This window comes from Lissotriton helveticus, chromosome 6 (assembly GCF_964261635.1).
Source record: "Lissotriton helveticus chromosome 6, aLisHel1.1, whole genome shotgun sequence".
NCBI lineage: Eukaryota > Metazoa > Chordata > Amphibia > Caudata > Salamandridae > Lissotriton > Lissotriton helveticus.
Genome location: NC_136067.1, coordinates 98594064 through 98613457, shown reverse-complemented (window position 1 = coordinate 98613457; position 19394 = coordinate 98594064). Strand labels below are relative to the sequence as shown.

General features: G+C 43.3%; 1 protein-coding gene across 1 annotated transcript in view; it reads left to right on the top strand.

Moving 5' to 3' along the window:
• Positions 1-19394, top strand: part of LOC144762276 (ATP-binding cassette sub-family C member 10-like) — a 1522948-nt gene that overhangs the window by 173066 nt on the left and 1330488 nt on the right. The window contains exon 4 of the mRNA XM_078647417.1: positions 9883-11263. Coding sequence (XP_078503543.1) covers positions 9883-11263 — 1381 coding nt within the window. The remainder of the gene's footprint in view (positions 1-9882; positions 11264-19394) is intronic.

Here is a 19394-nt window from a genome sequence, read left to right as displayed (position 1 = left end):
TTGAGACCCAGCTGCAACCCTGGTTGATGTTATCAGGCGGGTGTAATTAGTGTACTGATCGGCCGCCTGAGCCCGGCTAGAGCCCTGGTTGATGCTAGCAGGCTCGTGTAATTTTGTTGAATGAGAGAGTTCAGTAACAGTGCACAGGAGAGGCTGCAGTAACGTTACTTACCAGGCCTTCAGGTGAACGCGTTTGTCACGTCCCTAGCACACGGCCACAGCAGACGATCTTCTGATTAATGTACGACCCACATGGCATGAAGGGCGGAACGTAGCACATGCCCCCAGCGTTTTTCACGCCCCCAGCGTGCCCCTTGATGCGGCGCAATTGCGTTCACATGGCATGAAGGCCGGACACACGCCCCCAGCGTTTCTCACGCCCCCAGCGTGCCCCTTGATGCTGCGCAGCAATGTAATTGGCGCTTGTATGTACGACTCACATGGCATGAAGGGCGGACACACACCCCCAGCGTTTGTCACGCCCCCAGCATTTGTCACGCCCCCTGCACACGCCCACAGCCCACGATGTGATGGCCGTACCACACGCCCCCAGTGTTAGTCCACCCCCAGCCCACGCCCACAGCACAACGCAGACACACCCACAAGGGACTACTTTGCTGGCACGGTTCTTTTACCTTTTAAATGTATAGAGGAGTTGGCCTAACGGCTAAGGCGCTCGACCTCAGACTGGGGATCTGGGTTTGAGTCTTTGTAACGACGCCAAACATCCTGTGATTCTGGCCAAATCACTTAATCTCCCCGTGCCTAACAAAAATGAATGTGTGTCCTCATGTAACGTAACTGGTGCTATGTAAAGCGCTCTGATACCTGATTCAGTTCGGGTCAAGTTCGCGCTATATAACACTCTGATGAAAAAAAAGAAATATATATATATGGTGGCCGTCTGCATAGCCTGTGTCCTTCTTCTGCAACTGCCCTTTCCAATGCTGTATTGGGTGTTGTGATTGGTGCAGTGGTTACTGAGATTACCCGCCTCAAAAGTTTGGGCTCTCTCTTTATAATATTAGTATGGATCTCACAGGAGCTGCCTTCCACCTAAACTTGGGAACTACACAGAGTATACTGGGTGCTCCCTTGTGTCTGGACATAGCTAAACCTCTCTGAAAAGCTGTAATGACAGCGAAACACATGTCAGGGGTTGCTTTTATTCATTTCAGATTGGCTTGGATGGTTTTTTACCAATCCAAAGCTGTAATATTGTGCCTAGAGTGGTAAATGGCTTTGGTCATTTTACAGCTCGGCGTGGATAGCACTGTGCTAATCCTATGCTTAAAGACTTTGCTGTACAAATGGCAAAAGACTTTGTCCATTTCTATCTCGGCGTCGAGAGTCGCTGGTGTTGAGGGTGCTCTACACAGGAGCTGCCTTCCACCTAAACTTGGGAACTACCCAGAGTTCTCTCCTTTATATATATATATATATATATATATATATATATATACAAGCAGCCCGTCCCGACGTTGCCCGGGAGCAATTAGGCTTCAGGGCCCCCTCCCGCCCCGCTTTTGTAACCTGCAGACGTCACTTTTTCCTCCTGTAATTTACTTTGCTTCAGGGCCCCCGCCCGCCCCCTCCTGTAATTTACTTTGCTTCAGGGCCCCCGCCTGCCCCACTTTTGTAACCTGCACACTTCACTTTTTCCTCGTGCACACATCATCCACCCCCTTCCCTCCACTCCACTCCACCATCTAAACAATAACATATTCACCGCTGACAGTTATGTGAGCAAACTCTCCCCTTTTTGACAGAAGGTGGCCTCGTTCAAGGGGGTACCGTTTTTCTCCTGACCGTGTGCAGGCCTTCGTTGTGCACTTTGTTAACGGTGGAGCACAGAGTCCCATTGAGAAGAGCATGGGATTATCCTACGGAAGCCGAGGGAGCACAAACATTTACAGCATCTAAAACCCCTCTGGCTACACGTCACTTTTTCCTCCTTTTCCTCGTGTAATGCACCGTTTATCTGACATTTGTAGTGCACCGTTTGCCTCCTCTTTCTTGTCCTCAGGCTTCCCCGACCGTCGCCCGCCCAGCCCGTCCTATCCCCTGCCTGCCCCGACCCCCGCCTGCCCCTACATGCGTGCCCTTACCTCCGCCGGTCCTGCTCCCGCCTGTCCACTCGCACCACCGCTCCTCCCCTGCGCCATGTCCGCCGCTCCTCCTCCGCCGCCGGTCCTCTGCTCCTGACGTCACCGCTCCTCCCCCGCGCCATGTCCGCCGCTCCTCCCCGTGCTCCTAACCTGACCACGCACGTCGCGGCCGGCGCTACTTTTGAGGGACTACTTTTTTATTTTAATCTAAAATTTTAAATAACGTTAAATAACGTTTATTTTTTTAATTTATGTAGCCTATAACCATCTACACACCCTGCCGATTTCAACGGTGTATCGGGTGTGTAGATTGGCGCAGTGGTTCCCGAGTTTACCCGCCTCAAAGCCTGAAAGTTTCTGCTTTATTATAGTAGTATAGATGTCACAAAAAGATGTTAATATTTCACTTCTGTTCTTGGACTTTTGTCACAATAAAATACAATGAACATAATCTTCACAAAAGTTGTTTACAAAAGCTATTGCCATTATAAATTACAATAACTTGTATTTAATTATTAAAAAAAAATAAAAGCCATTTTTATTTGTAATATCAATACATCTAAGTCACGTAAATACAATACATATTGCATTACTAATGCTATAGGTGTTAAAACTATTGGCATTGTAAATGACAAAGCTATTAATTTCGCTATTTTCAAAACCAACACATAAATAAAAAAATTGTCATTTACAATACCAATAGCTCAAACTTTCCTAATGTGATACCTATTGCTTGCAAATGCTTGTTCTCAGTGCTTTTGCCTAATTTGCTACTGCTTTCTTCTTCCTTTCTCCCGTTGTTCTTAGTGCTTTTTCTGTATTTGCCCTGTTTTTGCCTGCTTTCTCCATCCTTTTCCCCTGTTTTTCTCAGTGCTTTGCCTAAATTGCTACTGCTTTCTTCTTCCTTTTTTCCCAATGTTCTTAATGCTTTTCCTGCTTTTGTTTCGTTTTTACTGTTTTCTTAGTGCCCCCCCCATGTTTGTCTGAGTGCTTTTGTGCTTTCTCTGCACTTGTTATTTTTTTTACTACTTTCTTCTTCCTTTTCCCCCTTTTTTCTAAGTGCTTTTCCTGCTTCTGCCTCATTTTTGGCTGCTTTCTCGCTCCTTCCCCCCCGATTTTCTGAGATCTTTTCCTGCTTTTGCTTAATTTGCTACTGCTTTCTTCTTCCTTTCTCCCGTTGTTCTGAGCACTCAATGCAACATACACTCCAAATACCACTCAGTGCCACATAATTACTCACCACATAATTACACAGCACTCAATGCCACATACACTTCAAATACCACTCAGTGCCACATAATTACACGCCACATAATTACCCTGTACTCAATGCTACATACATTCCAAATACCACTCAGTGCCACATAATTAAACGCCACATAATTACACTGCACTCAATGCAACATACACTCCAAATACCACTCAGTGCCACATATTTACACTCCACATAATTACACTCTACTGAATGCATCACACACTCCACACAATACCGCTCAGTGCCACATAATTATATGCTACATAATTACGCTGCACTAAATGCAACATACACTCCAAACAATACCACTCAGTGCCATATAATTATATGCTACATAATTACAGTGCACTCAATGCAACATACACTCCAAATACCACTCAGTGCCACATAATTACACGCTACAAAATGACACTCTACTGAATACAACATACACTCCCCATATTACCACTCAGTGCCACATAATTACACGCCACATAATTACACTGCACTCAATGGAACATACACTCCAAATACCACTCAGTGCCACATAATTACACGCCACATAATTACACTGCACTCAATGCAACATATACTCCAAATACCACTCAGTGCCACATAATTACACAGTACTCAATGCAACATACACTCCGAATACCACTCAGTGCCACATAATTAAACACCACATAATTACACTCTACTGAATGCAACACACACTCCACACAATACCACTCAGTGCCACATAATTATATGCTACATAATTACACTGCACTCAATGCAACATACACTCCAAACAATACCACTCAGTGCCACATAATTACACGCCACACAATTACACTCTACTGAATACAACATACACTCCACACAAGACCACTCAGTGCCACATAATTATATGCTACATAATTACACTGCACTCAACGCAACATACACTCCAAATACCACTCAGTGCCACATAATTACACGCCACATAATTACACTGCACTCAACGCAACATACACTCCAAATACCACTCAGTGCCACATAATTACACTCCTCATAATTACACTGCACTCAATGCAACATACATTCCAAATACCACTCAGTGTCACATAATTACACGCCACATAATTACACTACACTCAATGCAACATACACTTTGAAATACCACTCATTGCCACATAATTACATGCCACATAATTACACTGCACTCAATGCAACATACACTCCAAATCCCACTCAGTGCCACATAATTACACGCCACATAATTACACAGCACTCAATCCAACATACACTCGAAATACCACTCAGTGCCACATAATTACACGCCACATAAATACACTGCACTCAATGCCACATACACTCCAAATACCACTCAGTGCCACATAATTACACTGCACTCAATGCACATACATTCCAAATTCCACTCAGTGCCACTTAATTACACGCCACATAATTACACTGCACTCAATGCAACATACATTCCAAATTCCACTACTTGCCACATAATTACACGCCACATAATTACACTGCACTCAATGAAACATACACTCCAAACACCACTCAGTGCCACATAATTACATGCCACATAATTACACTCTACTGAATGCAACACACACTCCACACAATACCGCTCAGTGCCACATAATTATATGCTACATAATTACACTGCACTAAATGCAACATACACTCCAAACAATACCACTCAGTGCCATATAATTATATGCTACATAATTACTCTGCTCTCAATGCAACATACACTCCAAATACCACTCAGTGCCACATAATTACACGCCACAAAATTACACTCTACTGAATACAACATACACTCCCCATATTACCACTCAGTGCCACATAATTACACGCCACATAATTACACTCTACTAAATGCAACATAAATACACTTTATCTATCTGTCTATCTATCTATCTCCCTCACTCTATCTTTCTATCTATTGCACTCACTCGATCTATCGCCCTCCCTCTATCTATCTATCGCCCTCACTCTATCTATCGCCCTCACTCTATCTATCGCATCACCACAGCATCACTCAGCACCACTACAGCATCACTCAGGGGCACCACAACATCACTATGCACTACCACAGCATCACTGAATGCTACAGCATCACTCTTCGCCACCACAACATCAATCTGTGCAACCATTCAACAACAACTGGTTCAAATATGTTCTCTCAATGTTTCAAGCTTTATTACAAATGTCACAAAAAGATGTTAATATTTCACTTCTATTCTTGGATTTTCGTCACAATAAAATACAATGAACATAATCTTCACAAAAGTTATTTACAAAAGCTATTGCCATTATAAATTACAATAACTTTTATTTAAGTATTAATTATTAAAAAAAATAAAAGCCTTTTTTATTTGTAATATCAATACATCTAAGTCACGTAAATACAACACATATTGCATTACTAATGCTATAGGTGTCAAATTTGCGAAAGTTAAAACTATTGGCATTGTAAATGACAAAGCTATTAATTTTGCTATTTTCAAAACCAACACATAAATCAAAAAATTGTCATTTACAATACCAATAGCTCAAACTTTCCTAATGCAAGACCTATTTCATTGCAAATGCTTGGTCTCAGTGCTTTTGCCTAATTTGCTACTGCTTTCTTCTTCCTTTCTCCCGTTGTTCTTAGTGCTTTTTCTGTATTTGCCCTGTGTTTGCCTGCTTTCTCCATCCTTTTCCCCCGTTTTTCTCAGTGCTGTTGCCTAATTTGCTACTGCTTTCTTCTTCCTTTTTCCCAATGTTCTTAATGCTTTTCCTGCTTTTGCTTAGTTTTTACTGCTTTCTTAGTGGTCCCCCCTTGTTTGACTGAGTGCTTTTGTGCCTTTTCTGCGCTTGTTATTTCTTTACTGCTTTCTTCTTCCTTTACCCCCTTTTTTTCTAAGTGCTTTTCCTGCTTCTGCCTCATTTTTGGCTGCTTTCTCCATCCTCCCCCCCGATTTTCTGAGTGCTTTTTCTGCTTTTGCCTCGTTTTTGACTGCTTTCTGTGTCCTTTCACCAGTTGGTCTGAGTGTTTTTCCTGCTTTTGCCTCGTTTTTGCTGCTTTCTCTCCCCCCCACACTTATTTGAGAGCTTTTCCTGCTTTTGCCTCATTTCTTTACTTTCTCTTTTCTTTCCCCCATTTTTTCATTTTCTGAGTGCATTCCCTGCTTTTGCCTGGTTTTTTTACTGCTTTCGCCGCCCTTTCCCTGTTTTCCGAGTACTACCTCCTGCTTTTGCCTCGTTTTTACTTTCTCGTTTATCTCCCCCTTATTTCTGAGTGCTTTTGCCGAATTTTTCACTGCTTCTCCTTGTTTTCCCCCTCGTTTGCCACTCTCGCCTACTATCCACTAGCTCACAGCGCCCTTCCTTCCTTCCTTCCAGGACCTACTTAAAAGAGGCGGCAGCGGGACTCCACTGAGCAAGCACTGTAGTGTAGTTCCTATCATCCCAATAGGCTCTGCGCATTGGAATAATACCTACAGCAGTAAAGGCCTAGACCAGACGTTAACTAGGTCTACTACTGTCGATACTAGACTTAAAGTTTTGGGTTTGCCAGCTAGCTCAGAGTTCACTAGAAACTTTCTCGAATGTTCAGGAAGGACTTAACTTCCCTGATTAGACAAGAAGGGATTTAGTTTCTGACAACCATAGAACATGACAACTTTGCTCTCCCCTAATCAAGAGTATATCTCGAGAGTCGTGTGAACAAAAGGCAATTTATTTTACTCAGTCAGTACGTGCATTCTTAGTCTCATCAGATTGTAGAGAAAAGGAAGAGACGGGCGTGTTCAATAAAAAGGTGTTATTTATTGATCAGTCTCTTTTCTCATACAAGAGAAATGGATCGATATTATTGCAATACTTATAGCTAAGTAAAGTGCATACATTAAAAGCAATAGTATAAAATAATACTGTAAGAACATTGATATGGTTTCTAAGCCATAAGATGTTTTAAAATGAATAAAATATATTACATACACATATACATTTGACTAAACGTACTCAACTGGTGTTTCTAAATACGCCTACCCCGTGTACCTGACCTAAGCCTAATACGTGGGCGGGAATAGAAAGTTACAGTTTAAGTTAAGTTTGTTTTTGCCAAGTGAATAACTAAAGAATTCTCTGTGAGGGGTTATTCAGTTCTGTACCTGGAATCTAGGTTGAATGAGGGATGGTATCTCTCGTCTCTGGTCTCGATATTCCAGGCTGCCTGCGAGGGCTACCCAGAAACGCCGGTGCTGGATTTCTCGGCAGGAGAAAGCAGCTTCTCTCAGCGCGTCAGGAAGGCGGGGCTGCGCCAGCGGGGTCTGCTCTGCTCTGGGCTTCGGCAAGTATGGCTGCTCCGTCTCGTCACCACCGCGTGTGTTTGCATAGGGCAATATCGGTAATATTTATACCTTTAAGGTGCCGAGATTGACGTAAGGATGGACATAGATACGTCAATAAGGATGTCATACGACTTGCTCGTTAGCACATTCTTTTGCTGAAGTTCTCGGTGAAATCAAAACAATGGCCGCAGGGTTTTGCCCAGGTTGTCATAGGTTTGATTTGTTATGAGAACTCCGTATGCCTTATCAGGGGCTGGAGGAATATCGCTTGTCTAATTAGATCGCAAGCGTTATGACCTAATCAGATAACACGTTCCTGTGCCGTAGTGTGACTGCGTCAGATAACGGTATCTGCATCATGGGGGTTTTCTGCCTCATGGGCTGACTGTTAGTTAACTTGTTGGTTTGTTTAACCAGAATAGGGTCAGGAATAGGGGGATCGATTCAGAACCTATAGGAATACATCACAGCACCAAGCACAGCTCCCCCGTGCTGCTGCATCCCCCTACTCCCTACTCCTTTTCCTTAGTATTTCTCCTGCTTTTCCCGTGTGTTTTACTATTCCTCCTCTCTTTACCCCATTTTTCTGAGGGCTTTCCCTGCTTTTGTCTAATTTTTACTGATTTATCTGTCCTTTCCCCCTGTTTTTCTGAGTTCTTTTCCTGCTTTTGCCTTGTTTTTACTGCCCCTCCATTTTTCTAAGTGCTTTTCCTTATCTTTTTACTGCTTTCTCCTCCCGTTCCCCCTGTTTTTCTGAATGCTTTTGCCTAATTTTCACTGCTTTCTCTGCGAAGCAGCTAGCAACTCCAGCACCTTGAGACCCTCGTGGCACCCAGCTCTTACTCTCTTTTGATAAAACCAGCCTTAACATCCAACTCATCTTTTCAGAAGGCATGAAGACCATTTCTGCTTGGATTAGGGCCAACTTCCTTGACCTGAATTTTAAGAAATCGGAAATTATGTTGTTTAGAGGCGCAGCAATAATCTGGTCACCCATTTATTGGCTGGAGGAACTGGGCCCGGCCCCCACCCCGAAAACAGTGGTCAAGAATCTGAATTGACCAGAAACGTACGCTCGAAGCACATGCCACCACTACCACAGGAACATGTTTTCACATACTCAGTCTCCTTAGAAGAGTGTTCCCACTATTACCACCCTCCACACAAAAAACACTGATGCAAGCTCTAGTGCTAAGCTGACTGGACTACTGCAATGCATTGTTGGCTTCGGCCAACGAGGCTTCTTTGGACAAATTGCAAGTAGTCCAGAACACCGCTGCCCGATTAGTAGCGAATGCCCCTCCCAGAACAGTTTCTATACCGCTTCTAAACAAACTCCACTGGCTCCCTGTGAGAAAACGAGTAAAATTCAAGATCTGTTGCACCGTTTTCAAAGCGCTCAATGGGCTGGGACCCCCTTACCTGTCCGACAAACTGTCAAGGTAGAAACACTCTAGACCTCTTCGGTCAGGATCTAAGTTACTTCTCGTCACCCCGAGAATTAAAATAGCTCGCATGGGTGGCAGGGCGTTTATTCACCTTGCCTCTATTCTCTGGAACGAACTTCCCTTCCAACTATACGAATGCCAGAACCTCCTACATTTCAGGAAGCTGCTAAAAACCTATCTATTCTGAGGTGTATTTGTCTGGCTGAAGCACGCTGTCCCAGCGCGGAGATATTCCTGACGGGGTGATTTGGGTGCTATATAAACTCATAAATATCAAATATCAAATGGGTGATTTTCCGCGCTTTGTAAATCCTGATTGATTGATGGCTGTATGTAATAGAACAATCATAGAAAGGCTGAGGCAAACATTTTGTTAGGTTATCATAATGCTGTTTATTTTATGGAATTTCACATTAAACTGGTTATTCAAAATTCCCCAAATCACCCCATTATGCTTAGTTTTGTAATAAAATATCAGTTGCATAAAACACCTATCGCAGGAGCAGCGTAACACTTTGATTCATATGTACATTAAAATAATTTGGACTTAATTGTTTAGATTTTTTCCATAGGATTTCTTTTTGATGATGTAGAACATAATTCAAGAACTATTTATTTTCAAACTTCTTGGATTCAAGATTGTAGTCTTCCGCAATATCTTCTTCATTTGATATGTCTTCATTAACTTTGGTCAATTGCCTTCATCCTATACATTTTTATGTAGATAAAAAATGTGTATATTCTCTAACATTATTTGTTGTTGATTGTAGATTTCTTGGATATGAACACCATCCCAGACGTGCTTGGAAGTTTCGGATCACTGTGTCTTTCCTCTTTGCTGTTCTTGCCATCATCAGTATCACTCTGGTGGCTTTCTTACAAGAGCAGGGAACAATTGCCTTGGAAGTACTGATTGGTGGAATCTCAGCATTGGCCTGGATCACTCACGGCATATCCCTACTCATGCTCCACAGGACAGCAAATTGCATCTCTAGGGGCCCCTTTGCCTTGGGAGTCATGGTACTTCTTCCTGTGCCATCCCTAGTCATTACGCTTGTGTGGTATAGCCGTAATGGATCAGCATCATACCCCATGCAGCCTGGACCCATTTTGAAACGTATTGTTGTATGCCTCCAACTGGCCTGCATTGCCACCTACCTACTTGCATTTGTATCTCCCATTCCCACCCATCAAGACTCTGTCTCCATCAACAACCCCACGCAGTGTTCCCCTTATCTCATTGATTCAGAGACTCTGGTGCCCGAATGGCAGAAGACTGATGAAAATAATGAGAGTTGGCTTTCACGTTTCTTCTTCCTCTGGATAAATCCTTTGTTGAAACGTGGACACCAAAAAAATCTGAAGCAGCCTGACGATATCTATCATTTACCATACAATCTCCGAACGCAAACAGTCTGCAAACGCTTCAATGCCTGTTGGCAAAGAAAGAATGCCATCCTGAAGGAGGTACCCAGTTTTTCCAAACAAGATGGCAACATCGGACATCTAAGCCCCACGAATAAAGCAAGTGGGAATGGCCTTCCTCATGGCACTTCAGACATTCCGAAGGAGGTACGCCTCTTTTCTGTACTCCACTCAACCTTCGGCCTGAGGTTCTACTCTCTGGGGATTGTGAGGCTATCAGCCAGCTTTATGGGCTTAGCAGGACCTCTTTTGCTTAGTCACTTTGTTAATTTTATAGAAACACGTGAGGAACATTTGAGCTACGGACTACTCTATGTCATTGGGCTCTTTGCAAGTTCCTTTCTTGCTGCCCTATTACGAAATCAATTTGTCTATGAAGTGCACAAGGTGGAGCTGATGGTCAGAGCTGCATCTGTCTCCACCATCTACCGCAAAGCTGTGAGGGCCAACAGCAGTAGCCTATCCTGGTTCTCGACTGGTGAAGTTGTCAACTTCATCAGCTGTGACTCTGAGCAACTGGCTGCCTACTGCCTGGCCTTTCATGAAGGTTGGGTCTTGCCAACTGAGATTGCTATCATCTTCTGTCTGCTGTACCAACAAGTAGGGCTGGCATCCTTGGCAGGGCTGGGAATCACACTGCTTCTTGTGCCAGTAAACAAGTGGATTGCCACCCGTGTCATGGAAAATGACATCAACTTAATGGAGCACAAGGACACTCGTCTTAAGGTAAATTCATTTTCTAGACATTAATTTACTCCTGCGCCTTCACTCCAGTACTGTATGAAATAAGACCAGAAGGTAGAATATCTCTGCAGATAATACACCTATTACACCACTTATCTCATTTTGATTCTAGGACTAGAAACCAAAATGTGCTAAAAAGTACCCTGTAGTCTGTGGATGTGTGTGGAGTCCTGTGCATGCCTCTCTTGTCAGAGTGCAAGGTATAATTACGATAGCAGAACAGGTAGTTTTTACATGCAGCTTTAATGACACACCAGTAGTCAAGAGGTGTGACTTATACAGAGGTGTGGAATTTAATAAAATATCTACTTGTCCATGGGACAGGTAGCTTCATAACTCTACTTGTCCTGTAACAAAATCCACTTGTCCCTTCGGTGCCATGTAGTGCGGCGACAAATGATGGCAGCAATCTCATTATATAAGAGATTTGATATAGCCTCTCTGAATATGCCAAGCCTCATATAATAGTAGGGTTTGAATACTAGCAATCCCCTTATGTTGCCACGTTTCCACAGATCTACATACTTGGGCTGAAGGTAGTGGTAAGAAATAGTTCCTTTTGAGTCTGGTCAAACCTACTAACTTGCATTTTTTAAGGGTTTTCAATAACTCTTCTCTAATCTTTTCCTATACTGAGAAACGTTAGAAATGTACTCCCGACAATGGCAGATGTAAATCTTCTTCCAGAGTTGGGAGGAAAGTAAACTTGCAAACACTCAGATTTTTGCATGAGCAAATCTACACATGTATGTTTGCTCAAGCTAAAATGCAGTACACAAATATTTTCTAGGAGTAATATTTCTTTACCCACTTCTGTAAATTCTTGGGAATTCACGAAAGCCGAATAGCTGCACTTAATGCAAGGACATATACCATGGGTGGACTTTGAGACTTTCTTTAATAATTGGGCCCCTAATTTGGTCTTGCGTTGACAATGACCTTTTGCGTTTAATAAAATTCAGTCTCTCTCTTTGTATCGGCTGGCTTCACTGTGAGTAACATCATTCTGCTCTTTCACAAGGAGCATATCGGCATACAAAGTGTTTTTCTTCAGTGCCAGTAACTACTGTGGCAGTGTGTGCTATTTGAGACCAAAAACAATATCTTTGCTATTGCCAATGTTTGTTATAATGGTGAGGGCCCGGCAGCGCCCACACCAATAAGGTTTTACAAAAACCATGCCAAAAGATGTCACACATGGACAAAACAAAATAGCTGACCAACAATTTCAGGCCTACTGGCCTTGCCAATGCTTGTTTATTTTTGTTTCTCATAATCCTATTGAAACTGGTTACACTGATTTTCCATTAAGAATAATTTTGGGAAATACAAGCATGCATTAACACATGTTACTAAATGATGCTGCAAAGAAATGGTACCTGAAATTTTACAGTAGTTTAGCACAATGTTTTTTGTCCTGATTTAATCTTTTTATGAACATTTTATTTTGAAAGCAAAGAATCATCAATCTTACTTTCATGCTTCTGCATATATTTATATATTTGCGTCAAATCAACTGGCATACTGGGACCATTATACATAGCCTCAAACTGCTAAACTTTGAAACGTGTGTACACATTTTTATACTGGAACCTCTGTCAGTAGTGCAGTCAGAGTTTGCAGCATTTACTTAGAGCGCCCACCAATAATAAAGGCTTTCAATTAATGAACCATAAATACAAGCTTGAACAGCGTTAACATATGGACAAAAATATGACCTTAACTGCAGACAGTGCCCTTCCCTGATCAATAATGTGGTACTGCAAACTGGCAGTCAAAGGCTCTGTGCTGCAGGAGGTTGTGCTTACTTGTCCCAAGGACAAAATACACATGAAAACTTGTTGCCCTTGACCCCTAACAATATGTCCAGGGCGTCGGGCTATAGGAATTCCACATCCCTGCTTCTAGTATACAAAAGGGACCTTAGAAATACTTAATGTTACAAACTAGTTTGGCAAAGGTAATCAAACTTGTAGGCTTTTTGAGCTTAACCCCTTCGATGCTCATGACGGAACGGTTCCGTCATGAGCTACGGTTGAGCTGTGCTCATGACGGAACCGTTCCGTCATGACCACGCCCGTTTCTATTAGGGCCCAGCACCGGAGGGGGAAACGCGGTCGCACGGAAAAGGTTAATATAAAATCCTTTTTATTTGAAAAACCACCCAAGACTTTAATCAGTTTCTTAGCAAGATGTAAATGGTCTTGAGTTCCATGGCTTACAGTGTTTTGGTGGATTGAGGAATTGTCTGTTCATCAAGGGACAGTACTTTAATCAAACACATGCCATCTACACATAGGAACATGGACAGAAACAACCGCAGGTCAAGGAGAGGGGCATGTTAAGGAAAACCAAAATGAGAACCCTCAAATGTTTTGACAGAAGCAATTAACATAAATAAGGCCTGGTACTGAATGTTTCCCTACTTTGATGTTCATGCACTGGTCTCTGTTATGAATGTGAGGCAGCAGCTGTGTCTTGTGTTAGGAAGGGCTTGATAATTGATGCACACTGTATCCATGGTATGTTTATTGTATCTACTATGATTGCACATGACCAGTCCACCTCCTGTATTCATTGAATCCCGTTTGTTTATTAATCTTCCGCATTGTGTGTAGGGTTAATACTTTGCATTTTTGATCCTTAATACCAAACTACTCCTGAATTCATAACTTTTAGTTTATCAAGGTTGGAAAGCCACCCACTCTTGCTTTTATATCTATACTCTCTAAGATGAATCACTATTGTAGTCTTGTCCATATCTTTCCATAGTCTCTCCAATTTGTACTTCTCTGCCTATGCTATCCCTGTGGTTTATGTATTTTAATTTCTGTCCCCTTTCTTTTAATAATAATGAGAGTAGGCCTTTCATACTCGCAAGGCTGATGACAAATTTATCATAGGCTGTCAGTGGCCTAGTTGCACTCTGCTTTCTGCTCTATCTGATTTGGCTATACATTAACCTTTCTCCCACACCAAATGATTTCCCACAGTCTTTGAAGGAGCAATCCCAGGCCCATGTGCGTTCATCTCAACGAGTGACACAGCACATAAGGAACTTACAAACTAAACCAACAGACAGAAGACCCTCATTGTACCTCAAAGCCATTATATAAGAAGCCTCATAGGTACAGGTAATCATTGAGTCTGGTTTCATGAATCAAGATGGTCGTGAACCGATAGGAGCACTCGAGGGCCCAATGTTTATCGAACATCGTTCACAATACATGAAAATTCCACAGAAATATACAAATCCCCAACTGGCCATAACAAACCTAGCATAAATAGAAATCAGCATTAACCAGTTCATCCTGAGCCTCCCTACTTAAATCAACCTCAACTCATATTTTTTACTATTATCCTAAATATTTGAAACGATAAGGACTCCAAATCAAAGGGCAATCTTTCTGCTCTGTTGCTTGACCTTTGACACCAGCATCCACAATTATGCGGTGGACTTGTTGAGTCACAAGACCCACTAATGCCAGGTGCAGCTCCTGATGATCTGATCTTCTACAGTCTCAAAATGCATAATTAAATTTGCCAAATTTCCATACAAAGCCTCAGAATACCTGACATACTGTCATATACTCAAGACCAAACATCTTGTGCAGGCACAAAGTTCATAGGCCCAAATATAATCATCCTCTGTCCATGCCCAACCATGCTAAGCCTTGCCCAACCATCCTAAGCCCAGGCCCAACAATATTATGGCACAGCAGAGCCAACTTGTGCCCAGGTTCCTCCATTGCACAATCATGATATGCCCTAGCACAACATTCATAGGCCCAAGTATAATCATCTTATGCCCCGGCTGAACCATCCTATGCCCAGCCCCAACCATCATATGACAGGCTCAAACATTGTACGCCCATGCACAACCATCAAATGCCCAGTCACATCATATTCTCTTGTACCTCCATATTATGCCTAGGTATAAAATCATGTGCCCAAATACCACCATTGTATGCCACAACCACCATGTGTCAGGTACAAGCATCAAAGGTTCACAATCTTCATATGTCCTTGTAGGAACATCACAGCCACCCACCAACACCCCCCAAGCAAATAATAACTATTCCCTCAGTACCTCCTCCCAACACACACCACACAAGCACCAACAGTTCCTACACTCCCACCCTTAAGCACACGCTATACCAAACCCGCACATCAACTCCCACCGGCATGCATGCTACTCAACACATGATCACTCAGCAAGCACACAACCAAAATATGGGACCTTCTGAACAGCGACACACACCCGACATCCTCTTCATCACAGAGACCTGGCCCAAACCCTCATCCGCTCCCATAATCTCTACAGTAATCCCAGCGGCTACATGATCGGAGCATTAACCAGTTCATCTTGAGCCCCCTACTTTAATCAACCTCAACTCATATTTTTTACTATTATCTTTAATTTTTTCACATCTTTGCTGTTTTTTCACCTTTGCGGTTAACATGTCGGAATCCTCTAAAAAGGACTTTTCAGATTATGTAGATCTTGTGGTAAGAAGCGACCGCACACTGAAGATCCCCATAAGGACTGCAAGATTTGTAGACCCGTATCCACTAAAACTCTTGAAGGCAGAAAAGGGTGATTGTTAATATGGCTGCTGTTGGACTTGGCACTTTTTACAGGGTCATCCCTGAACTTTTTGCCTTCCTCCTATATTTTCTCTGACCTCTTTTTGTTGGTTTTATGACTCTGGGCACTTTACCACTGCTGATCAGTGCTAAAGTGCATATGCCGTCTATGTTAAATTGATGTACTGAATTAGTGACTCCATGATTGGCTTATTTGATTTACTTGTCAGACCTTAGTACAGTGCACCATATGTGCCCAGGGCCAGTAAATCAAATTCTGCTGTTGGGCTTGCAAGAACAGATTGTGCCACCCACAGAAGCAGCTTGTAAAGTGTGTCTCAGGCCTGCCATTGCAGAGCCTGTGTGCAGTCTGTGACTGACATGTCGACTTGGCAAGTGCACCCACTTGCCAGTCCCTAAACCTTCCCTTTTCTACATATCAGACACCACTAAGGTAGGCCCAAGGGCAGGGTGCATTGGATTTAAGAGGTAGAACATGCCCTGATGTGTGTGGCATGTACTGATAGAGATTTACAGCCATTTTCGTTTTTCACTAATGCAAGGCTACCTGTTCCCATAGGCCAGAATGGGCAGTTTGATTATAACATCTCATAATCCTAACTGACCCAGGGAACATGGTAGAAAGTCGAATGCCTGAACTCAGAATGATAAAAATACATATTTTAGTAAAGTTGATTTTAACATTCTGTGTTTGAAAATACCACTTTTAGAAAGTAGGTATTTTCTTACCTAACATCCTGCCTGCCTCTGCGAGATTGTGTATTGTATGTCTGGATTGACAGCTGAGTGAGTAAGTCCTGAGGCGGAAAGCCGGGACTCTGCTTGTGGGATCTCTGTTGCTTGCGCTCCTGCGCTCTGATGCTCATTATTTTAAAACTGCTATACATTGTATTTAATGTTTATGCTTCATTTTCGCTCACAATTTTAAAAACAATTTTTACTGTCTTTGCGCACTCGGCGCTCACATTCTGGGTATTACCTGCCTCTCCCTGAAGCGCTGTAGCTCCCACCACAGACGACTAAGGTCTGGTTGGGTTCAACTACTTTGTGCGCCATCTTGTGTGAGGTGAGGAGTCGGCGAGCGGTCTAGTGCTCTGCCCCTCCCGCCCCACAAGCTTAAAACCATTGGCGTTCTACTCACTCGGCGATTGACAGCTGAGTGAGTAAGTCCTGAGGCGGAAAGCCGGGACTCTGCTTGTGGGATCTCTGTTGCTTGCGCTCCTGCGCTCTGATGCTCATTATTTTAAAACTGCTATACATTGTATTTAATGTTTATGCTTCATTTTCGCTCACAATTTTAAAAACAATTTTTACTGTCTTTGCGCACTCGGCGCTCACATTCTGGGTATTACCTGCCTCTCCCTGAAGCTCTGTAGCCCCCACCACAGACGACTAAGGTCTGGTTGGGTTCAACTACTTTGGGCGCCATCTTGTGTGAGACGAGGAGTCGGCGAGCGGTCTAGTGCTCTGCCCCTCCCACCCCACAAGCTTAAATGGTTCTTTTGTGCCGGAAGCGCAGCGGACGAGCGCAGCGGGAGCGCCGACTTCGCGCCAAAGTCGTGCCAAAGTCCTGCCCGTCTGCGCCCGTCCGCGCCAGGCCGGGACCAGGGGCTACTCGTTTTGCCCCCGATTACATTAGTTATTCACGCTCGGTCCTATTGAGTCTACAGCCACCCCCCTGCACTTTTGCCCCTAGCCTGAACTGTCAAGACGCACCGTTAAAATGTCCCAAATGTGCTCTTACACTAGACTCTGTTACCTCGGTCACAGATTCCCTCTCTTCCACTTTCTGGGACACTTCGCCTATTATACATCAGGTTCCCTTTTCTAAGTCGAAATGCCGTGAGTTGAACTTTTTTAGCATCATTTGTCGATCTCTCCCTAAACACAGGAGAGATATCTTTGACCTCCTTGAGTCATCCAGCCCGGCAGCCATGTTTGTAACAGAAACATGGCTCAACGAGAGCTCCGGCCCTGACATCGCCATGGCCCTCCCCAACAACTACACCTTTGTGGGGAGAAACCGTGCTCTCAAGGAGGGCGGAAGGATTGCTGTTATTTTTAAAAGAGATTTTTCCTGCTCATGGGAAGACCTTGATTTTCCGGGTTGCGAAGCAGGTATCTTTAAACTTCTTCTTTCTCCTTCTTTCACTCTGACAGGAGTCCTTATTTACCGTCCCCCTGGTTCAGCCTCTGCATGGGCCTCTGCTCTTCCTGAGCTTATTGCCCCTCTGATTTTACAATCCACTAATCTCCTTATAGTGGGAGATTTAAATATTCATTTTAATCAAGCTTCTTGCCCTATAAGTACGCGCCTATTATTGGACTTAGCCGCCTTAGACCTTCACTTACTTAACTCAGGCCCTACCCATAAAGCAGGTCATTTATTAGATCCCCTTATTTCGAATCTTAAGTGTATTACTTACCACTCCTCTTCTCCTGTTATCTGGTCTGATCATTTTATTATTGATTTTTCAATTAGGATATCCACTCACAATTCTTCCACTAGTTTAGACCCTCACAAGGCTAGTAGGAATTGGAAACGACTAGACAAGGATAAGTTGAACATCTGCCTTGACATCTCCAAACCTACGTGTTCTATCATCACCACGAAGGAAGTGTCCGTCGTCAGCTCTTGGTTGACATCAGCCCTAGACTCCTGCCTTCCTACTCAGAGAAATAAATCTCAGATCCATCACCCTCCGGCCCCCTGGTTTAATGACTCACTTCGCCTTGAAAAATCTTGTTGCAAAAAATTGGAACGCATTTGGCGCTCCAATTACTGTACGACTAATAAAACAAGATATAAGGACGCCTTGCGGGCTTACCATTCCGCTGGTGATACCGCCAGAGCTAATCATGCCAACATGACCATACTCAATGCCCAAAATCGACCAAAGGCCTTGTTTAAAGTGGTAAAAGATCTTTCAGGCATGTCTTCTGCACCTAAAGACCCCTGTCTGGACACAATCCAATGTAATGCCCTGGCAAAAAAATTTCTGGAAAAATTGATAAAATTTACGCTATTTTCGATGCTACTCCCACCGTTTCTTCCACGTCTGTGTCTCATTTACCCAATCTTGGTCCCAGCGATGCATTTAATCCAACTCCCACGGCCCCCTTTCTTCACTCGTGGGAGCCGATTTCGCTCTCACTTTTTCAAAACTATCTCAAAGAAATAAAATTTGGTTCTCCCCTGGATCCTATGCCTCCACAAATACTGCGTACTGTGGCTCCAACCATACTCCAGATCATTCTGAATCTTCTAAATGCTTCTTTGGTTGAAGCTACGGTCCCTAACGAATGGAAGCATGCGATGGTGGTTCCATTGATAAAAAACGATACAGAAAAGGGGGTGGTGATGAACAGAGTGTCTGAATTAAGCAGACCACTCTTACCCAGTCCAAAGATCAGGGCTTGATCCATCACCGTTATTTATCTCACTGCCCCATCCCAGCTCAGAACCTGGCTATATGCAAATTAGTCTGTCCCTGGCCCAGTGCAT